Source organism: Lipotes vexillifer, unplaced genomic scaffold (genome assembly GCF_000442215.2).
Source record: "Lipotes vexillifer unplaced genomic scaffold, Lipotes_vexillifer_v1.1 scaffold1706, whole genome shotgun sequence".
Lineage (NCBI taxonomy): Eukaryota > Metazoa > Chordata > Mammalia > Artiodactyla > Lipotidae > Lipotes > Lipotes vexillifer.
This window is the reverse complement of record NW_006772773.1, coordinates 282,918-305,051: the sequence shown is the minus strand read 5'-3', so window position 1 is coordinate 305,051 and position 22,134 is coordinate 282,918. Positions and strand designations below refer to the sequence as shown.

The 22,134-nt window shown below is 35.3% G+C and overlaps 1 protein-coding gene across 1 annotated transcript in view; it reads right to left on the bottom strand.

Annotated features, from left to right (window-relative positions):
• The window catches only part of CPLANE1 (ciliogenesis and planar polarity effector complex subunit 1), a 128,388-nt gene extending 106,620 nt beyond the window's left edge, over positions 1-21,768 (bottom strand). Inside the window, exons 1-15 of the mRNA XM_007447916.1 lie at positions 21,688-21,768; positions 20,523-20,658; positions 20,285-20,404; positions 19,654-19,886; positions 17,792-17,898; positions 16,171-16,327; positions 15,649-15,752; positions 14,314-14,496; positions 12,105-12,354; positions 11,787-11,942; positions 10,844-11,613; positions 10,097-10,305; positions 9,818-9,898; positions 6,485-6,649; positions 3,074-3,247 (exon numbers count right to left, since the gene is read on the bottom strand). Coding sequence (XP_007447978.1) covers positions 3,074-3,247; positions 6,485-6,649; positions 9,818-9,898; positions 10,097-10,305; positions 10,844-11,613; positions 11,787-11,942; positions 12,105-12,354; positions 14,314-14,496; positions 15,649-15,752; positions 16,171-16,327; positions 17,792-17,898; positions 19,654-19,886; positions 20,285-20,404; positions 20,523-20,658; positions 21,688-21,768 — 2,926 coding nt within the window. The remainder of the gene's footprint in view (positions 1-3,073; positions 3,248-6,484; positions 6,650-9,817; positions 9,899-10,096; positions 10,306-10,843; positions 11,614-11,786; positions 11,943-12,104; positions 12,355-14,313; positions 14,497-15,648; positions 15,753-16,170; positions 16,328-17,791; positions 17,899-19,653; positions 19,887-20,284; positions 20,405-20,522; positions 20,659-21,687) is intronic.
• Between the last annotated feature and the right edge of the window lie 366 nt (positions 21,769-22,134).

The following is a 22,134-nucleotide window of genomic DNA, read 5'->3' as shown; positions in this document are numbered from 1 at the left end:
CTTTCCCTAATTAAAGTAACTTGAATGAGAAATTTGAAAATACTATGACAGAACTGTTATCTTTTAAAAAATACATATTGCTAAGATTTTCACTCACTCCCTCAAAATAAAACTGGTAATTAGTGTATGTAGGCTTTTGCTCCTTGAAATGAAATGATTAGTTTCTTATGTGATCTGCATAGGCTCTACCCACACCAAGCACTAACATTTTAGCTCTTTGACAAGGATATGGAAAGAAATGAAAAATTTAGTCAATCGATGACTGTTTGATTCTGCATAGGCAAACAGCCAGGAGATTGATGAAATTTTTCCAGTTTTTAATTCACTATGAGTAAGGCACTGTACCATTAAAAGAACTTGAATGATTTAATTTTCTGAAATTTTTACTGCTTTCACACAGCAAACATCATACCAAATAAGCAACTCAAATCCCCAATACATTCTGCCACTAGTTCTGATTTAAAAGATTAACATGAAATATATTCTAAGTCAAGCCTGCTAATATCATTTTTCAAGACAGAGGGAGATTAAAGAAATTAAAGGATATATAACAAGTTTCAGATATTTAAATTATCAACAATCATAGTCTAGTCTCGGGCATAGGAAAAGAACACAAAGTCTTCTCTCCTACTCTCTCCTCTAACTGGGAAGATATTTACGTAGGGAATAAAAAGGTGTGTCTCTGAGCTTTTATGAATGTTTATGAATCTACCCAGAAACAATTCAATAACTTTGTCACTTTTCTTCACAAAGTGTGATAAATATCAGTCTCCCTTAGGTATGTAAAGTCATCTGTAAAGATAAAAATCATTAGCAAAGAGCAAAAGTCCTATAAATATTGTAGGACAGAAAGATAAGAAATTGAGATAAATCTTCTGAATACCAGGATTGTACCTTTTTTTTTTTAAGATTTTTCTAAAAACCATATGAGGGCTTCCCTGGTGGCGCAGTGGTTAAGAATCCGCCTGCCAATGCAGATGGCACAGGTTCGAGCCCTGGTCCAGGAAGATCCCACATGCTGCAGAGCAACTAAGCCCGTGCGCCACAACTACTGAGACTGTGCTCTAGAGCCCGCAAGCCACAACTACTGGGCCCACGTGCCACAACTACTGAAGCCCACATGCCTAGAGCCTGTGCTCCGCAACAAGAGAAGCCACCACAATGAGAAGCCCGCGCACAGCAACAAAGACCCAACGCAGCCATAAATAAACAAATAAATAAATATTAAAAAAATTAAAACCACATGAGTTCTGCCTCTCTCCTTCAGTAAAATTATATGGATTAAGGATACAATTTGTTATCAGAAACATTATTACCAAAAATAGGGAGCACAAGTAGTAAATACCTCAGTTGTGACAATAAAGAGAGTTTAAATTAAAAACTATTGTAATAATTAGTGTCAAATGTACAAGGAAATAAGTAATATCCAACTGAGAGGTTCAGTCAGAGGAAAGCATAAAGGTGAGAGAAAGAAGCACAGGCTGTTCTCAGGGAGAAAAGGAGGGAGCACCAGCTGAAACTGAGTTAGTGGCCAATGGAGAGGGAAAGGGGAGAAGGTAGATCCTGGAAAAACAGAGCACCTGTTTCTCTGTTTACACCAGCTCCCTGAGAAAAGCCATAATCAGGTCAGGGGCAACTTTTCTTCCCCAGGGAAGCAGACACCTATGAAAAGGAACCTCTAGACAATTTCCTTTCTGATCCTACCTTACATATAAGGCTCTCTATGGTCTAGAAGCTCCTGAAAACCCTGATGACAACAGAGTCTAACACTACTGTTGAAGCATCCAAGTGGGTGAAGACAGTCCTCCACTCCCACCCACACCCTGAGAAAATTAGAGTCCAAACACATAGTTTAAAATCCACAGTTCTGTGATTAAATCTGATGACCACTTGTTGCTACTTCTCTTAAACTTCTAATTGTATTACATCTTGTACTACTCTAATCTATGTGTGCCTTGTACATGTTTATCAGTTCATGTTATTTCCTGCTTAAAGCCCTCCAATAACTTCCCATTGTACCTAAAATAAAATTCAGATTTCATACCCTGGCTTACATCACCTGGCCGTCTATCTCTGTCTTCATCTCATACCACTCTCTACCTCACCCTCTGTGCTCCAGCTACACCAGTCTTTCAGTTTCTCAGACACATCAAGTTTGTCCTTGCTCTAGAGCCTTTGCGCAGGCTCAGCTTATAATGCTCTAAGTCCTATGCGTTCACGGCTGGCTCCTTCTAGTCATTAAGAGTTCAGCTTAAATGTCACCCCACAGAGAGCTCTTCCCTAAAGTCACCACCTCAACTACTGACTCCGTCACAATACATTTCTCTACTTCAGTTCTCTGCATAATAATTGTCACCATTTGATAGGTCTTTGTTTATATATGCATTTATTTAATTTTCTGTCTCAATCTATTAGATGTATTTCCATAAAAGAACAGGTATTTCATCTGTTTTGTTCATGGCAGTTAGGATAAATCTGTTCCAAATGTCAAGACAAAACTACAGATGTTTTCATATTATTAATTTCATATGGTGCAAGCTAATATATTTCCAGCACCTACAACACTACTTGACACATAGCAGGCACTAATAAAAATTATTGGAATGAATGAATATCACAGAAATCTGTGTACATGTTTATTTCCATTAGGGTAGGGCAGTTACCTCACACAGATTAGGTACATTTTGACTCTATTAATGAAATGATTAAGTAGAGCAAAGAAAATGATTCAAATAAAATTATAAAAGTAAAATGTCCAAATAAAATTAAATTCTAAATTAGCATACTCAAAATTTGTTAAATTACATTTTTATAGCCCTTTTACTTTAAAAATGGAAACTTTATAAAGGCCAATGTGTCCAAAATTTGCAACTTAAAAATACATATTCAATAAAAACAAGTCCAAAGCAATTACCTTTCTCAGATTATATTCATTCATAAATAGTCACTTGTGTATCTCCTTAGCATTCAGGCACTGAGCTAGAACAGTTTTATTTCCATAGACTAATGATCACCGTATAATATGATTTTAAATATTACGTGCAAAAACAAGGTGAGAAAATTATTTGTTTACCTGTTTTAATATGAAGGGGAGGAAGAACATTCACATTGTGAGGTGGCAAAATGCAAAGCAGCTGACTGGTGAAATAGGCAGCCATGAAGCGAGCCATGGACTGGATAACCCTCACCGCCGCTTCAGGATGAACATTTCCAGTCACTCCAAACTCACAATGAGACTTCTCAGGAACTGCAGGATACACCACATGACCAAAGGAGATTCTGATCAAACTATCAAAAGTAGTAATATTTAAGTTCCCAACATTATGCAAGAAGAAAATTATAATTACAACTTTTTTCTGAGATGAACACCCATGGCCTACACAAGTTAATTTATAATAGCTATCTACACTTCTTGAAGACAATAGAACAAAAATAATTAGCTCATAATTATGAGCACATACACTGAGGAACTCTTTTAACCTCAAGCTACTAGTTTTATCTAAAAACATGGAAGGATCTATACAAATAATCCAGCTATAATGGACTTGCAAGTTTAGCATTTCATTATTTATTTTCCCTTCGTTCTTCCCTTTCTAATTTTCTTTCTTTAATGAAAGGAGGCAGGGTTTACTACAAAGATAATCTGAAAAGCACCAGAGCAGTGATTCTTCATGCTTTTTTCTGTACCATTAGGTCTGGATATTATGATATACTTCCATTAGTAAGAGTAAGTCCTTACCATAAGATTCTTCTGGGAGGTATGGACAAAAGGAACACGTGGAGTGGAGGGAGAAGGCAGGGGAGGGAGAGAGTTACATCACTATTTCTAGGGTGATTCTGATATAAACTAGTAGGAGCAAACATGTGCCATCCCTATTTGAAAATCAAAACTCAATAATATAAATTGGCATTCAGATATATGAAAATAAAACACAGATAAATACTAAGTTAACATTAATTTTTATAAAATGTATGGCCCCAACAATGGCAAAGTATCTTTCTTTCTCAGAAGTCACTTGGGAGAATTCCCTGGTGGGCCAATGGTTAGGACTCCATGCTTCCACTGCAGGGGTCCTGGGTTTGATCCCTGGTTGTGAGAACTAAGATCCCACAAGCCACGTGGCACAGCCAAAAAAAAAAGAAAAAGAAAAAAAGAAAGGAAGTCACTTGGTAGGTATTCACAATAATATTAAGTTCTATATGTGTATGGCCATTTCTATCTTGTCACTTCTTGGCAGCTTGTGCCTGGTTTCCTCCAGACTTCACCCCATGCTCCTTTTCCCTTTGCTGATTTTGCTTTGTATCCTTTCATTGTAATGAATCATAGGTGTGAGTACAACTATATACTAGGTCCTGTGAGTCCTCCCTGTGAATCCCTGAACGTGGGGGTAGTCTTGGGGACTCCTGACCCAGCAGGGATATGATTAATATACTCTAAACAATTGTCATTAAAAATTAAAACAAATACATTACAATAGGTTCAACTTATCTTGAAATTTATTATCATGTCATGACAATACTACTGAAAAAAAAAAAAAAAGAGTATCAGTCAGTTAAAAAGTCACACATAAAAAAAAAAAAAAAAGTCACACATAAAAGTCTTCCACTCATACACAGCTACCAGTCCTTTTGGAGGGCAATTTGCAACCAGGCATCATAAGTCTTAAAACCATGGATTCTCTTTGATCCTGTAACCTCATTTCTCAAAATTTAACCTAGAGATATTATTAGTAATGTTCACAAAAATTTATGTACACTACAGCATTATTTAAAATATCAATAGTAAATAGGTGGCACCAATCTAAAATGTGCAATAATGAGGAAAAAGAATATTATTTACATTGGAAAATATTCATCATAATATTAAGTTTAAAAGATTATAAAACAGAATATACATATATAAATGTATATAGACAAAAAATGGTAGAGTGATTTTATTTTCTTCTTTAAACCTTTTTCCATATTTCAAAATTGTCTAAAATGAACTTGTACTACTTCTGTAATGAACACAAAAATTTAAAAAGACAAATATCACCAAAAGTAAGAAATCTATAAACAGTGGCTGCATATGACATCACTTATATGTGGAATCTAAAAAGATGATACAAATGAACTTATTTAGAAAACAGAAACAGACTCACAGACATCAAAAACAAACTTATGGTTACCAAAGGGGAAAAGTGAGGGGGAGGGATAAATTAGGAGGTTGGGATTAACAGATACACACTACTATATAAAAACTAGGTAATCAAGAAGGACCTACTGCATAGCTCAGGGACCTCTACTCAGTATTCTGTAATAACCTACATGGGAAAAGAATCTGAAAAAAAATGGATATACGTATAACTGAACCACTTTGCTATATACCTGAAACTAACACAACATTGTAAATCAGCTATACCCCAGTATAAAATAAAAATTAAATTTAAAAAAATGCAGAGAAAATATGAATACCAGAATAAAAATGTCATGGTATTCTACCATCTATCTCACCTCAAAAAAAACAAAACAAGGGGCTTCCCTGGTGGCGCAGTGGTTGGGAATCCGCCTACCAACGCAGGGGACACGGGTTCGTGCCCCGGTCCGGGAAGATCCCACATGCCGCGGAGCGGCTGGGCCCGTGAGCCATGGCCACCGAGCCTGCACATCCGGAGCCTGTGCTCCGCAACGGGAGAGGCCACAACAGTGGGAGGCCTGCGCACCACAAAAACAACAACAACAACAACAAAAAAAAAACAGTGGCTGAAGCCAAAGAAACCAACACTGTTCTGATAAACTAGTGAAAATCAAAGAAAGGGTTTTACGTAAGAGATGGGCCCCACTTCTCAAACTATTTTTAGAAGCCTTTGTAAACTAACTTCTTTTGATCACTATTTTCCATCAGTAAAATGATGTTCTAAACCAATAATCAGTTATTAGAAAAAAACCAAAACAAACGAACTCCATTAGAGTCATGAACTCCATTTAGAAAGTTCTGATATATTGAGCCGTTCTGACACATTCATACGCATAGTATACATCTAACGGTCTACAACTGTATAACCATTATAACTATATTATGTGTTCATTCATATATATCTTTTACTCTGGTTACTGCTTAATTTAAATACACCTCTTTTTAAAAGGACAATCCAAATATTCTGCAGCCTAGTAAGCAATTTTAAAAAGACTCAGAATACCTCAGAAAGTGATTTTCATCACTTTACTAAACAACCTTAAGCAACCATTAAAGAAAATATAAACATATCAAGGAAAAGTACTTGGGTACCTGATATTATGTCTAACAAGCAGGCAATTACTGCTAAGCCTAGAGACACAAAGATTAAAAACAAACAAAAACATGATCCTTGCTACTGAGAAGCTGACAGTCCAAAATTTACCACAATAGGGCAGAGCAACCAACTTTTATGTATAAGCAATTTCATATCTACACTTATAAATACAAAGTACTAACATTAAACAAACTGATTTATGAAAAGCATACCTGAACAATCTTCATCTTCTTTTACAGGTAGGTGGGACCATATCAGTATTTCTCTTACTAGCTGATCACATAATCCTTGAGCATCATTTAAATTATAGTTATAGAGGTGGCAGTACAAAAGGGAAAGATAATAGCGTATCTGAAGAAAACATATCCTTCTTCCTCCTTAAACAGGGAAGAATTGCACTTACATTAAAAACATGTTAGGTAGGTAATGTTCTTGATCTGGGTGCTGGGTAGACAGGAATGTTCAGTTTATAAAAATTCATCAAGCTGTACATTCATGTTATGTGAACTTTTCTGTACCTGTTTTATACTTTAATAAAAAACAGGTAAGCAATATTTTGTTCTTTTTCATTTTAAGTTCTGAACAATTTTATTTTCTTTAATCAGGCCCTAGGATGACTAAGAATTTATCCAAAGAGAGGCGCACATCCTCCTTATCTCATTACTAAGGTCCACTAACGACATCTATCTCAAGTACACATGGTATAAAACAGAAGGGAACATGCTAAAAATAAAAATTTTTTAAAAACCACACAAGAAATCATACAAATATCAAACAGACAGTCAAAGAGTCTTTCCAAAGGAGAAGAAACACTATCCAATAAGATAGGAGCCTCTGACCACTGCCTTCAAACATCTGAAGGGTGCTTAGGACTGAGACTGCTGGCTGCTTACTCCTTATCTATTCTTTCTGAGTAAAAGAATTGTAATTTTATTTGAGGTTACAATGCACCCAGATCACAGTTTCTTGCTAGATGTGGCCATGTGAAAATATGACAAGTTCTGAACCAAGAGATAATATTGTACAGAACTGCTAGAAAAGCTGCTTAAAGAGAGGTAACTCACCCTTTCTTGCCCTTCCTGCCTTCCTCCTTTCTGTTAACTAGATTATGTACATGATGCCTGAGACTTCAGCACCCATCTTAACTCATGTAATGGCCTTAAGACTGGAAGCAACGCACTAAGGACGACGGTGTAGAAAAACTAAAGGAGCATGAGTCCTTGATGAGACCACAGAAACACCGAATCAGCCCCAGACTATCAACTTCTGGCCTCATTTCCTGAGAAAGAGAAATAAACTTCTTTCTTGTTGAAGCCAGTTATTTTCAGTCTCCATTACAAGAAACCATACCAAACGGATACAGTTGGAAATGAAATTAAATGAAAAGGTCTACAATGAGACTCACTATGAAAACTTTTCTTCATGAGAACTTATCACCTTGAATGTCACTCTTCTTCATCCAGTTGGACAATCCCCAAATCTGAGAGCTACATTAGACTTCTTTCTCGATTCAAGTCCAATTGATCAAACCTCTTAAATATCTGACAAATGTGACTTCTGTCCTCCAGTACTCTTGACGTTGCTTTCTTTGGTTCAGGACCTCCTCAACTAACTGTCTTGCTTCTAGGTAAAACCCACATCTCTACACCACATTCCTACAAATGGCCCTCCATAATGTACTAAAGTGATCTTTCCAAATGGCCTATATTTATTTGAAAAGTTCTCTTTCTTACATAAAGTATCTTAACTGACCCCACTGTCTTCAGGATAAAATCTTAATCCCATGGCACTGCAGAATATCTTCCTTTATCATCTGTTCTCTACCTCTTACTTTAGCACTCACCACCCTATCCTCAATATTACACACATATTTCAAATAATCTGGCCCTGTTAAAACTACCTGCAGTTTACCAAACTGCCATGGTTTCCTATGCCTTTTTGCTTTAGGAATGCTATATCCTTTGTTAAACCATTCCCACTCCTTCAATTGGACAATTTTCACTCAATTTTAAATATCAGCTCCTCCAGGTTTTCCCCAGACTGATGTTTGCACTCCAGCTCAGAGTGTGTGCTTTCCTGGCACCTACCATAAGACATAATTAGAAACATGCTAGTTGTTTATGTGATCTCTCCTCCAGATTGTGGGCAACTTTAGGGTAAACTTGTTTATTTCAGTTATTCCTATTGCCTAATACACATAGTAGGCCCTCAATAAATACCGGTTAAGTAGATAAATTAATGAAACATACAAAGCCACATCAGTCAGAAAATAAATTTAATAATTGGCCAAACCTGACCAGGTAGTAGTTGCAGTCAAGGATAGCTCCAAGGTCACTAGCTGAGAACCTCTGTCATCTTACTCATACCCTCAGCCCTGTATCATAAAAGCTATCACCAGTTTCTAGAATCCACACCCCTAGATTCTCATCAAAAACTCCATGTAGGAGACCTTCCCTGTTGGTCCAGTGGTTAAGAAACCACCTTCCAATGCAGCGGACACAGGTTCAATCCCTGGTCAGGGAACTAAGATCCCACACGTCACACGGCGACTAAGCCTGCACACCGCAAGTTCTGAGCCTGCGAAACGCAACTACTGAGCCCGCGAAACGCAACTACTGAGCCCATATGCTCCAGAGCCTGAGTGCCACAGCTAGAGAGAAGCCCGTGTGCTGCAATGAAGATCCTGCATGCCGCAACCAAAACCCAATGCAGCCAAATAAATAAATATAAAGAAAAAAAAACTCCATGTAGCCCATAATAAGTCTAACTCACAGGAAATTCTTGTTTTTTTAAATTTTTTAATCTTATTTTATTTTTGGCTGTGTTGGGTCTTGGTTGCTGCGCACGGGCTTTCTCTAGTTGCAGTGAGCGGGGGCTGCTCCTCATTGCAGTACATGGGCTTCTCTTTGTTGCAGAGAATGGGCTCTAGGGGTGCAGGCTTCCATAGTTGTAGTGCGCAGGCTTGGTAGTTGTGGCACACGGGTCCAGTTGCCCCATGGCATGTGGGATCTTCCGGGACCAGGGCTCGAACCCATGTCCCCTGCGTTGGCAGGCGGATTCTTAACCACTGCGCTACCAGGGAGGTCCCAAAGAAAATTCTTAAAGTTGAATTACTTAAGGGCAGAGAGCCTTAGCTCCATGTTTCTGTAAGTCTGTAAAAGGTAACAAATTATCTGACCCATAGTTTCTTGTTTAGATACTTGCAGTCCACTAAATGACAAAATATATTTTTTTTAAATTTGGGATTAAGTCTCATCTTTTTTCCCTATCAACAATCAATCACAGGTTCCATCACTAACCAAAAAAAGGACAGAGGAGCCTTATCTATGGATAACAGAAAAAATTCTTAGTGCTACAATTTCCAAGACTAAGAATAATTTTAAATAACTATTTCTGACAGTAAAGGTACCTACAATATGTATTCTATTTGAGCATTAAGAAACTGTGAGCACTCAGAAATCTGAAATAATTTTTTAGCTCAACAGCATGCTAAAATATGGTCCTACTAATATTACAGCAAATATTATTTTTTAACACTCCCCTACCTTTCTCTTGGGTTTCTTGAAGAGCTTTCTTCCATAGTTGAACAGACTTTTCATATGATCCTAATAGGAAACACTCTTCCCCTAAAAAGTTTTTAACCAAAAATTAGTGCTGGTTAATTAAAGTCCTTTATAAACATGTACTTACTTTAAAATTTAGTGGATACAGCTCCACCAGAAATTATTTTGAAAAGCAAATAACTGCAACCTATTAATAAAATCAAAGTCCAACTAACTATATCACTTATTCCTGGAGTTAGAAATTGTTTATAAGATACTGACCATTGATAGATTTAAGTTCTACTGTCTGGTTCAAGAGAACTCCAGCAGTCTGCAATTTAGCCTGTATATGACATAACAGGGACTTGACAGTAGATGCTTCATGTGTCATCTTTTCAGTTAACTGTATGTCATCTTCAGGAACTCTTTGACTTAATTGTGTTTGATACCATAAAGTTTTTCTGTACAATACTCTCCAGAGAACAATCAATCTGCACACAAAATTAGGTAATCATAAGAATCAAATTTCAGACTAGGGATAAGAATGAGTATAGCCTCCTCATTAGCCTTTTTATTTCTGCCTGTATTCTTCACTGAGGTAATAACATGTATACAAACTGATCAGATTTAAATATAGCACAAAGTCCACTGATCGAAAAATGCATATTTTTAAAACCTTCATAAATGCTTTATGTACCTGTAGTCATGTTTCTATAGTGCTTATCTAAACCAAAATCCTTCAACAGTATAATGGATGCCCAAGACTAATAAAATATATGCGTTGAATAATATTTGGCATAAATCCTATAACATAAAATCTATAATGCTGAGTGCTAATGGGTACAAGGTTTCTTTTGAGGTTGATACAAATATTCTGGAATTTGTGCTAATAGTTCTACAAGCCTGTGACTATACTAAAGATCACTGAATTGTACACTTTAAAATGGACAATTTTACAGTATGGGAATTATATCTCGATTCTGAGAAAGCTATAAAGCTGACGGTCTCCTAATATTAAAGTCATTATACCTGTGTCCTGGCTGTTGAACAAAATTTAATACTTGAGGACGAATCCTGAAAGACGAATTCCAAGACCAGTTTTTCTGAGCACCACTATCTTGAAACATTTGAAAAATGGGTACCACCAATGAGTCTTGCTTTGCTGTTCTACTTCCATCAGTTGATGCTGAAATAACTTCTGGTTGAAGACTGTATACGCCATTTAAATGATCAGCTACCATTCTGAGTAAATGAAAACAGGCTAAAAGCTTCTTTGAGAATAACTGATTCTGTTGTTGCTGTGTCAGCAAAAGCTTTATAGTATTTGAGGTCAGCTTTACCAAATGTCCTACATTTTGTCTGTATCTCATATCCCAGTACTGGATTGATAAACACTGATGAAAAAGTTGAAATATACAAACTACCCATGCATTATGTCTTGGGCTCTTGCTTAAAAAAAGATCAAGTGTGGGGAAAGGACATTTTATAAATTGAAGAATGTACAAAAAATGAGTGATACAAACTACTGTGTAATTTAACATTAAATTTTTTTCTGTCACATTTTTTGAAATTCCTATAGTCCATGCTGCAAGGAGATTTTTCTGGACAGAATGCAGTTCTGTAACAGTTTTATCTGTCTCCTCAGTATTATCTTTTGCATGTATGGTATCAAACATAGAAGCAAATTCCAATCTTCCTTCTTTGGCACTACTAAACAATAGATCATTCTTTTGGTTCCAAAAAGAAAATAAGTTGTTTGTAAAATGTTCGCCTTCATTAGTTTCTTCGGCTTCAAAATCCTAAAACATGAGTGAAAAAAATTATACTTAATATCATTTGATTCCTTACAAGTAGAATCACTTTAGGGCTCTCAAATTTCTCTTCCCTTTAATGAAAGAAAAAGAAAATATGTTTCTTGGAATAAAGTCAATACATAACTGTTCAAAGTAAATAAAACATTGTTACTAAGTACCTGCAAATCTGCTGTTTTTTCATTTAACTTCATTGTTTCTTCTGCCTGCAAGAATCTGGGAACAGTAGAATCAGCTAACTTTTCATTTCCGTGGTGTTTTAACAAGCTAGATCTTAGGGAATCCAGTGATTGCAAGTTCAGCCCTCGGCCTTTTGGCTATAGAAGAAAAAAGATTTCCAGAGCAAAATTTTATCGATAATTGTACTACAAACAATTAAAACATCTATAGATAACTGTATACAATCCAAGGCAGTACAGTTTTAAATTTGAAAGGACCAAGAAGTCAACTTTTACTAATGGTACCAAAAAGCACTATACCTTAGACAATATCAAACTTTGGTATGTTTTCTCAAGCCTCTGTGTTGAATCAAGTAGAAGGGATCTCATGAGCACTGTTGGAGACAGATTATCAAGAAATCGAAGGGTTGTGACCATGTATCCATCAGAAATAATGAGGTAGGGTAACCGTGAATGTGCTTTTATAGAAAATCTCTGTCTCATAGGGTCACTATCAGAAGCTGATGAATCTACAGAATTATCTGAATCTTGAAGTGTAAACTGCTGTGGTCTAGCAAACAAACACCAAAATTCAAGAATTAGTAAAAGAAAAATCTTAAAGGAAACAATTATGTTATTCCAAAGAAAAAACAAAACAATTAAAAGTTCCGGAATGATGAAAAAGCAAGCAAATTAAATGCAAAAATATTAAATGTGCATACATCTGTGAGGAAAACATAAGTGATCAAATAATACAGAGGTTTATGTGTTTTTTTAAAATTTTCCCAGCGTTGTGGCACTTACTCTGTCTTGTTTTTAATCTAGTTTTATACAACCTTTCCGGAAAATAAGTGAGGCAGTTCATTTTTACTATTAAAGAGTTAGTTACCTTTCCTTCTTACTATCTATTTAAATATACCTATAAGAATATAATTAGGAACTATGAGTATATTTGTTATTAAGCAAGAGAAAGAAAAGAAACAGGACATTTGGAGAGGATGGTGATAAGTATAATTTTATCAGCTTAAGATTAAATCTACCTGAGTTTCCACATAAGTGTAGTTATTTATTGTTATGGTGGTGTACCTCATTCTGATTACTTAATATCACTGATTATTAACTTTGGAGCTTTATAAATATAAAGAGAATAATGAAAATATAATTTTTTTCTGGTTAGGAAACAAATCAAATATAGATTTTATTAGCCAAATGATCCACAATAGAAGATTGGTCTCAGAATGTACATGCTGCGAAATTTATAAAACCATTAAAAAGTGACTCCATGGAAAGATGTATGACATACTGTTACATCAAAAAAGCAAAATAGTAAACAACATATATAATTTATTTTGCTTTAAAAAAAACTAATATTGTTATAAATGTTATATAAAATTTTTAAATTTAGAGGACAACACACTAAAATGCTAATAATTGTTATCTCTAAGGAATAGGATTACAAGTCTCACTTTCTACATTATTTAGTTTTGTAACATTTAAGTTTTTTTAAAACAATGAATATGTATTACTTTTGTAATCAAAAAAAGCAATCCATTTTGAAAGGCCCTAAATACTAATTTTAAAGGAAAATGTGAGGAAATTTAAGTCAATTATAAATCAGATCATAAGAAATAAGGAAAAACACTTTCACTGCACAAAGTGACAAGTTTTTCCATTAGAATTTTCTATTGCTAAAAATTAAGCAAAACTTTTTGCTAAATATAATCAAGGACACATCCCTCCTCAGTTTCTTTTCTATACAGCAAAGGGAATGGATTAGTTTCAAAGACCTTTTCCAATGCTTCTGATTTGTAAATAGGTGTCTATATGTGTCTAGCCATATATAATAATATCAACATCAATAACAGCAAATATTTACTGAGCACTTATTTTATGCCAGAACTGTGTTAAAGCAATTTATAATTATTTATTATCTTACTTCATTCCCTCAACTCTAAGAGACAATTACTGCCATCTTCATTTCATAGTAAAAGAAACAGAGTCTTAAGAATAACTTACCCAAAGTCACACAACTAATAAGTAGAAGAACCAAGGTTTGAATCTTGTTCTGACTCCAAAGCCAAAATGCTTCATGATCTCACAATTAAAAATTAAAATATGGCTAAATTCTAAAGTCTACTACCCATTTCCAACAACTTTTCTCCTTTATTCCTCTGGGAGAAAAGTAGATACATATGCCAGGTTAATTTTTATCTAAGTGCTCTGCTTTTGAAACAATAAAAGATATATCACACTTCTATTAATTTTTATATCAAAGAAGTTACTTTTTTTAGTGCTATTGAATATTTAAATAACACATACTTACATAGTCACAATGTCAAATTTTCACCAGGATTAAGCCACAAAAAGAAACAGAAGAAAACTATAAATAAGAAGCGGATATTGAGATGAGAGACTCAAAGAAAGAATAAGACAATTTGAAAGATGAAATTATATTAAAAATATACACAGTAAAGTAATACCAAAAGAGAAAAACTTCTGTAAATAAATTAAAACAATTCAAATGTCTCACCTATATGTTATTAGCGGGTGAAGAGGAATAAATTCTGCTGGCCCAAATTCTATAGAGCAACCAAATGTAATTAACGTTAGCAATTCACCTTGGCAGGTCAATAAAACCAGGGAGCCACGTTTTAACACACAAGCCAGAAAAAGACTATCATGAGTCCAGCTGATATCACCTACCCAGTAGGACCTAGAAAAAGCAAGACAATATGTTTAGAAAGGACTCTCTACAATGTCTTTGACAATTTATAATGGCCAAGAAGGGGTGAGATGCTTCAAAAAATAAGGTCAAAAGAATGAATAGCAGGCAAATGTCACATACATTTCATGTATTTTACTTCCCAGAAAAAAAGGTAAGAAAAAAGGAGTTTGCTCATAAACATCTACTCCATACAACATACAAATTAGAAATTTACTTAGATTCATAAGCAAATTCATAAGATGAAAATAAGACCTAACAAAGTAAAGTTTTTGTCACTTACCTTATAATTAGAACAACTTCTAATCCTGGTGGTGTCCCAAACTAAGATCTACTGGCAGATTTGAAGGTCAATACCACACCTGTCTTCTCTGCAGCCTGCCAGAGCTCCACTCAGTAGCAGACTCCCTCTTCCCAAAGCCATCTTTACTACTCCTTAACTATCTGATAATATTAATGTTTCTTTCATGGAGACAAAAAGTAGCTCCTCCTCATGTGAATGATGGACACCCTAAGTCAAACAGACCACTGAACTGAGACTAGTAATACTTCTAGAAAGGAAATTTTGGGGAGAGAAAGAAAATAAAAAGGCAAGGCTGGATGAACCTGAAAACTTTGGAAATTCAGAGAGCAGCAGAGAAAACAATTCAGAATAGGAATTTAGGAGGATCCAAGAGGAAATTTTCCTACTCTATAATCCTTCATAGGTCCACGTACCATCCAAAATCACCACTTATGGTACTGTCCACCCATATGCAGAGAATGCTAACTTTGTTTAAAAAGCTAGAAACACCTCAGCCTGAGTATATAATGGTCTTCCCAACCCAGGTTTTTTCATTTCAGCCTCTCTAACTTAGCCCAGTATTTCTCTACCCAGTCACAATTCCACTCCTCCCAAGATAACATAGAAAGAAATAAAAGAGAAAAGAAAATGTGTTCATGTATCTTCCACCCTTCCTTAAAGTATTTAAGCCTTTCCTTATACAAAGCAATTTTTAGAATCTATCAAGCACAAATGCTGAAAGTTGCATCATCTATCTAAACATCTATTTAGACACCTACTGAATTATCAGTGCCTTAAAATTATTAAACTATTAAAAAAGAAAATAAAAACACTACTTAGTAATACAAAAGAACCCTTACCTGATAAGTGTAGCTGGAACCACAGGATTCTTATTACTACATCCTTTAAGGCTACCACAGAGTGTAACAAAATTCAGTGTGTTTATAAATAATACCTGAGTTGCCTGGAAAGAATAAAAAAAAGATTAAAAAAACCATTAAAATTATTTTACTTATAATTCTGAAGACCTAGAGATCTATTATATCAATGAACTACCTAGTCTTTGCCAACTGGCAAGATAATACTGACCACCTATAACTTTTCTTTTATACTACATTTTAAGAATATCAGTTACCACTTTGCCCTTCTTTCTTCCTTTTCCATTATCCTCTTTTCACCTCTGAAGGCCAAATTCTGAAAATTACAGCAGCTAATGTAGATAACTTTACCAATTTACAATGTTGAGGTGCATCAGAAAACACCAATTTAAAGAATATAAAGTAATATTAAGGAAAAAAACTATACTCGGGGGGAAAAAATCTCAAAACTGAACTAACTCTCTCTTTTACAGGTTACGTCCAAGACAGATTACATTTACTGACCTTTGGGTCTTTCTGATTAAGAGTTACTGCCAGGGTAATGCCATCTCTTGAAAATGCAGAAATTAGAGCTCCTCTTGACTTTACTGATTCACATTTAGGAATCAGACTGCACAGAAGGCAATCTTGTTGTGCCCACTGAACATGGTATGTCAATGATCTAAGTAGTGAAATAATTGAAATCAGAAAGTATAGTAACTTTTAAATTAATATATACTTCATTACAAAAAATTAAAGGGTCCAACTAAATTCGTACATGTGCACATATATTTGGGGTCTTGTAGCAACTGTTCACAAGTTTCATCCAGGACACAAAAGAGCAATTGCTAGTTAAACAAGGTCCATATCAGAGTTTTGTTAATAATGGCATGTTCTGTAGCCAGCCCCAGACACATCTGCATCCACTAAAAGTTTAGATACACATATTTCTACATTATTACAAACATTTTTACAGGTATTAAATAGGTGAGAAGAGGGGATTTTTAGGATAGTGGCAATGTTCTATATTTGATCTGAGGATGGTTACAGGCATAGGTACATTTATCGAAGTCCACCTAGTTGTACATTTAAGATTTGTTCATTTTACTTTATATAAATTACACCCAAATAAAGTACTGCTAGCATAAAAAATAAAGAAAATAAACAGAAAAAAACAAAAAACCTCACTATTTTACTAAATCTTAGTCATTATATGCTTTTAACGCACTTTCTATTTCATTGGGCTTTTTAAAATAAATAAAATTACTTTTAATTGAAAAAATACTTGAGCATTTAAAAGGTACAGTAGTAAATTCAAGTTATTTCCTTTTCAAAATTCAATTGATTTGGAACTTCCCTGGTGGCACAGTGGTTAAGAATCCGCCTGCCAATGCAGGGGACACGGGTTCGAGCCCTGGTCAGGGAAGATCCCACGTGCCGCGGAGCAATGAAGCCTGTGCGCCACAACTACTGAGCCTGCACTCTAGAGCCTGTGAGTCACAACCACTGAGCCCACGAGCCACAACTACTGAAGTCCGCACACCTAGAGCCCATGCTCCGCAACAAGAGAAGCGACTGCAATGAGAAACTTGTGCACCACAATGAAGAGTAGCCCCCGCTCGCTGCAACTAGAGAAAGCCCGTGTGCAGCAACAAAGACCCAACGCAGCCAAAAATAAATAAATAAATTTATTTTAAAAAATTCAATTGAATTACTTTTCAAAGGAGTTATTTTTATAGTCTTAAGACAAGTAAGACCATAGTCTGTCTGCCTTACCTTTTATGTGTTCTTGATTCCAAGAAGGGAAACAAAATAAAAACAAGAAAAACTTTCTATAATAGACATTCAAGATGAAAAGTAAAGAAACAGAACAAAACTTACAGGAAGAATTTGTAAAGCCTCAGAAGTTGATATTCACATTTCACTTACTAATCCTGTTACGTATTTATGGGCCAAAAGATAACAATGTTTTAAAAGGGATAGAGGGACCTCCCTGGCGGTCCGGTGGTTAAGACTCCATGCTTCCAATGCAAGGGGCACAGGTTCAATCCCTGATAGGGGAACTAAGATCCCACATGCTGCATGGAGCGGCCAAAAAAAAAAAAAAGCAGAGAGAAAACTAGGAAGAAGGAAACATTTACCTCACCTTATAGATGTAAATACATTTTCATGCCACCGAATTGCTAGAAATGTTAACTTCAGGCATTCCCCGGAATAGAAAGTAAATGAGCACAAGCAGCAGTCTCCAAATAACTGTAGATAAATTTAATATACTTTAGTATATAATTAATCTGAAAATAAATCAAGAGGACCTAGAGATTGTCATACTGAGTGAAGTCAGACAAAGAAAGAGAAATATCGTATGACATAGCTTATATGTGGAATCAAAGAAAATGATACAAATGAACTTATTTACAAAACAGAAACAGACTCACAGACTTAGAGAACGAATTTACAGTTACCAGGGGGTATGCGTGGGGAGGAGGAATAGTTAGGACGTTTGGGATTCACATGTACACACTGGTATGTTTAAAATAAGTAACCAACAAGGAAAAAAAATAAACTAATTAAACTATAAAATAAACTAATCCCTGAAAGAACAGCAAAAAAAAAACAAACAACCAAACAAAAAACCCCCACATATTTCTCATCATAAATAAAATAAATGAAACATATCAAGAGCCTGCTTATATTTATTCTTAACATGTAGCTGAACATTAAGCTAAAGACTAAGTAATTAATTTCTGAGCCACAGGCATATCTCAAATGGGAAATCAAGGTGCAGTTTACTCTCTTAAGAAAACACTGCCTTTACTCTGGCTATAACTGGAAATATTCCAATATATTTATTTTTCTCTTCTTTTACAGTTACATATTATTTATTTATTTTATTTATTTGGCTGTGTTGGGCCTTAGTTGTGGCATGTGGACCTTCGTTGCAGCGTGCGGGCTTTTCTCTAGTTGTGGCTCATGAACTCTAGAGAGCACAGGCTCAGTAATTGTGGCTCTCGGACTTAGCTGCCCTGCAGCATGTGGGACCAGGGATCGAACCCACGTCCCCTGCATTGGAAGGCGGATTCTTAGCCACTGGACCACCAGGGAAGTCCCTATAGTTACATATTATTTAAGTTAGGGCACTACCCATGGGGGTGGAGGAAAACAACAAAAGTTCAAAATGCAATTTGTAACAATAGCAGATTGGGTAATAAAATGTTGGTCCATACATACAAAGAGTACCATGCAGCTATTCTGAATGCTTTTAGTTAATGAACGTGTTATTTCCTGGGAATTAAATGGCTTACTTAATATCACTAATTCTAGCATTTTTTAAAATCCTTCCAACAAATATTTATTTATTTATTTATTTATTATTGGAGTATAGTTTCTTTACACTGCTGTGTCAGTTTCTGCTGTAGGGCAAAGTGAAACAGCCATATGTATACATATATTCCCTCTTTTTTGGATTTCCTTCCCATTTAGGTCATGACAGAGCACCAAGTAGAGTTCCCTGTGCTATACAATAGGTTCTCATTAGTTATCATTTTATATTTAGAAGTGTATATATGTCAATCCCAATCTCCCAATTCATCCCACCACTCCCTTCCCCCTTGGTATCCATCCATACGTTTGTTCTCTACATCTGTGTCTCTATTTCTGCTTTGTAAATAAGATCGTCTATAACATTTTTCTAGATTCCACATATATGCGTTAATATACGATATTTGTTTTTCTCTTTATTACAAAACTTGTTATATTCTAAAACTAGGGAAAAGTATAACTAGGAAGCTCTAAGTTCAAACCATTTTTAATAAACATCTTTTAAAATGTGACCAAGAAATATAAAAATACCTTTTCCGTGATAATTTCACCATTACTGTGACAATTAATGCCTGGAGATATATAGCTATGCCATTACACACTCTGCTCAACAGCTTCCCAGATGGTGTCTGTTCTTAGAGTCTGAGATCTCCACCACTTCTATAATACCCTGCCTGATTTGGATTTTACCTCATTTTTTATAAAAACCGCATGCACTACAGCTTCTTTATCTTCAGTGGAAGGCAAATGAACTGCTTCTTCAGGTATGATCTGGGACCACTGGCCCACCAATGAAGGGCTTTTGGAAGATAAGATATTCTTGAATTCCAAATGTTCCCAAAGAAATATGCATCCAGAAGGAGTTATAAGCAGAACTCTTTTCCCATTGCCAGATACATACAAGTACAGTCTCAAAGAGCTTGCTAGAAAACAACAGAAAAAAGGAATTACACCTCTGAAGTCTGAATTCCCACAAAAAAGTACAAATTTTATCTATTCTGACAATAAGGAACCTAAATGATGTTTCCATTCAGAATGTAAAACTTAGGCACTAGTAATAAACTAAAAGTACAAATTATAATAACATTTATCATGTACTCATATGTGATATTAGGAACCCACTGTTATCACAGATATGTAAGGCATGCCAGATTTTTCTTCTTCAAGATGAACCTAATTGTCACAAATAAACACCACCAAAAAAATACTTAGATATAAGGAAAAATACATATATATACAGATATATATATTTACACAAAGATATATTTCTTTTCTCCTATATATCAAGTTAAACCAATTTAAACAAATAAAAATCTCCCACCTACTGCAGCTTTAATCATTTCTTTAGGTTTTTCAGTTGCTTGTATAGTTTTCAAACAATCTTGATCTTTGTTCCAGAGGAAAAGCTCCCCAGTATCAAGTACCCCAGCCAGCCAGGCATCTGCTTCCAAAAAGGAAATGCAATACTTATAATCTAACATTTCCCTTAATATTACTCCCAAAATTATTTTTAAAAATACAGTTAATCTAGCCTTTTGAAAATATCAGTACTACTTAACCATTACTGGATGTTGTTAGGACTGTAACATCCTTCAACAAAGGCTGGAGACTGGGAATTTTCTTCTTTGTCCTTCCTGATAGCAAATTAATTTCATTTATGAATTTATCATCCAAAAGAAAAACAGCTTCATTTTCCTAAGAGAAGAAACACGTGAGAGACTTAAGAGATGCCAGAAGTTAATTCAGCCTCTTACCTAAGTAAGTTATCCCAGAAAAGAAAACAAAGTGACATTTAAGAAAGATTGTATATTTGTACTACACAGCATAAAATGAACAATAAGGTTGATTATGTAACCTGAAGATTTTTCATTCTATCTTAAAGTACCTCTTACTAGAATTACTAGGTAGGATAACCTAACAGTTGCACTGAGATTTCTTTGGAGTTTAAAATTATAGGAGTGTCTTCCAATTCTGCTAGCCCAAACTGAATTACCTGCTGTTATCTCATCAATCTGAACAGTAGTATGGGTAAGTTTTAAATTATTTACTTAGATTAAAATAGACATGGCTTCTCATTTCTGAAGCAGTGTCATGCTGCTCCTAGACTTTAGTTTTAGAAAACATCGAGAAAATGATCTGAGCTTACTGGAAACCTTCCAGTTGGACACCACGCTGCTTCATCACCTGTGTGGGCATTCCAAGATTCACCAGGACACGAAACTCACCAAACATGTGCCTTTGCTCAAAAAGACCCTGTAGCTGTTAGTTTGCAGAGTGAAAGCCATGCTCATCCTTAACAATTGCAGAGAGGTCTTCTGGCTGTGCAATCTCAAAAACTGGGACTTGCAGGGTGAAGAAATTATATTCCAGCATTCCCACGAGAGCACAGCAGATGAGAGTGAGGATGATACATCATCCCAAGTCTCCAAGAGCAAAGCAACAGAGGACTGTGAAGAAGATTAAGCAAGTTTATGGAGAAAAGGAGCAAGAGAGTGATGAGAGTGGTGGCAACTCTGATCAGACCACAGAAAGACTGATGCTGCCTCCCCATCTCTGCCAGCCTGTTACCACACAAATACACAAAACCCTGCTCAGTAGGCAGGTGATCCTTCTACAGATGATACTGTATTTTGTGAAGGCCATAGAACATTCTTTGATCTTAGAGGCAAAGCACACAGTTAACACATATTAGAACTGATAATGTATGATTAAAGAAAAACCTACCTGTCCCAACCAGGAAACTCGTGGCCAGGATTTTTTCTGCTTGATACTCGTTGAAGTCAAAACTTCTAATCTTATCTCCATGCTTGCTGAGATATCAATGACCAATTAAGTCAAAAGTCACAAGATGCTGTAAAAATCAAAACAAACAAAAAAATGATGATAGCCCATAATACTTACTGAGGATCTTAATTTAGAATTTTCATAAAGTTTTAGTAGATTACTTTTTCATCAGCTCAAGTTAACTCTTTTTAACGTAAGATGCTGACAATTTATTCAGTATCTCATCTTGAATAGTCAGACAAAATGTATTTGCTTTTCGACAAGTTATTTCTCAGACTATGAAGATAAACATGAACTAGGAGAACATCTTGACAATATAGTTTCTATGTGATTTGATTTTCTCAGTGTGGCAGGTTGTATTTTCCAAAGATGGCCACAAAAATACCT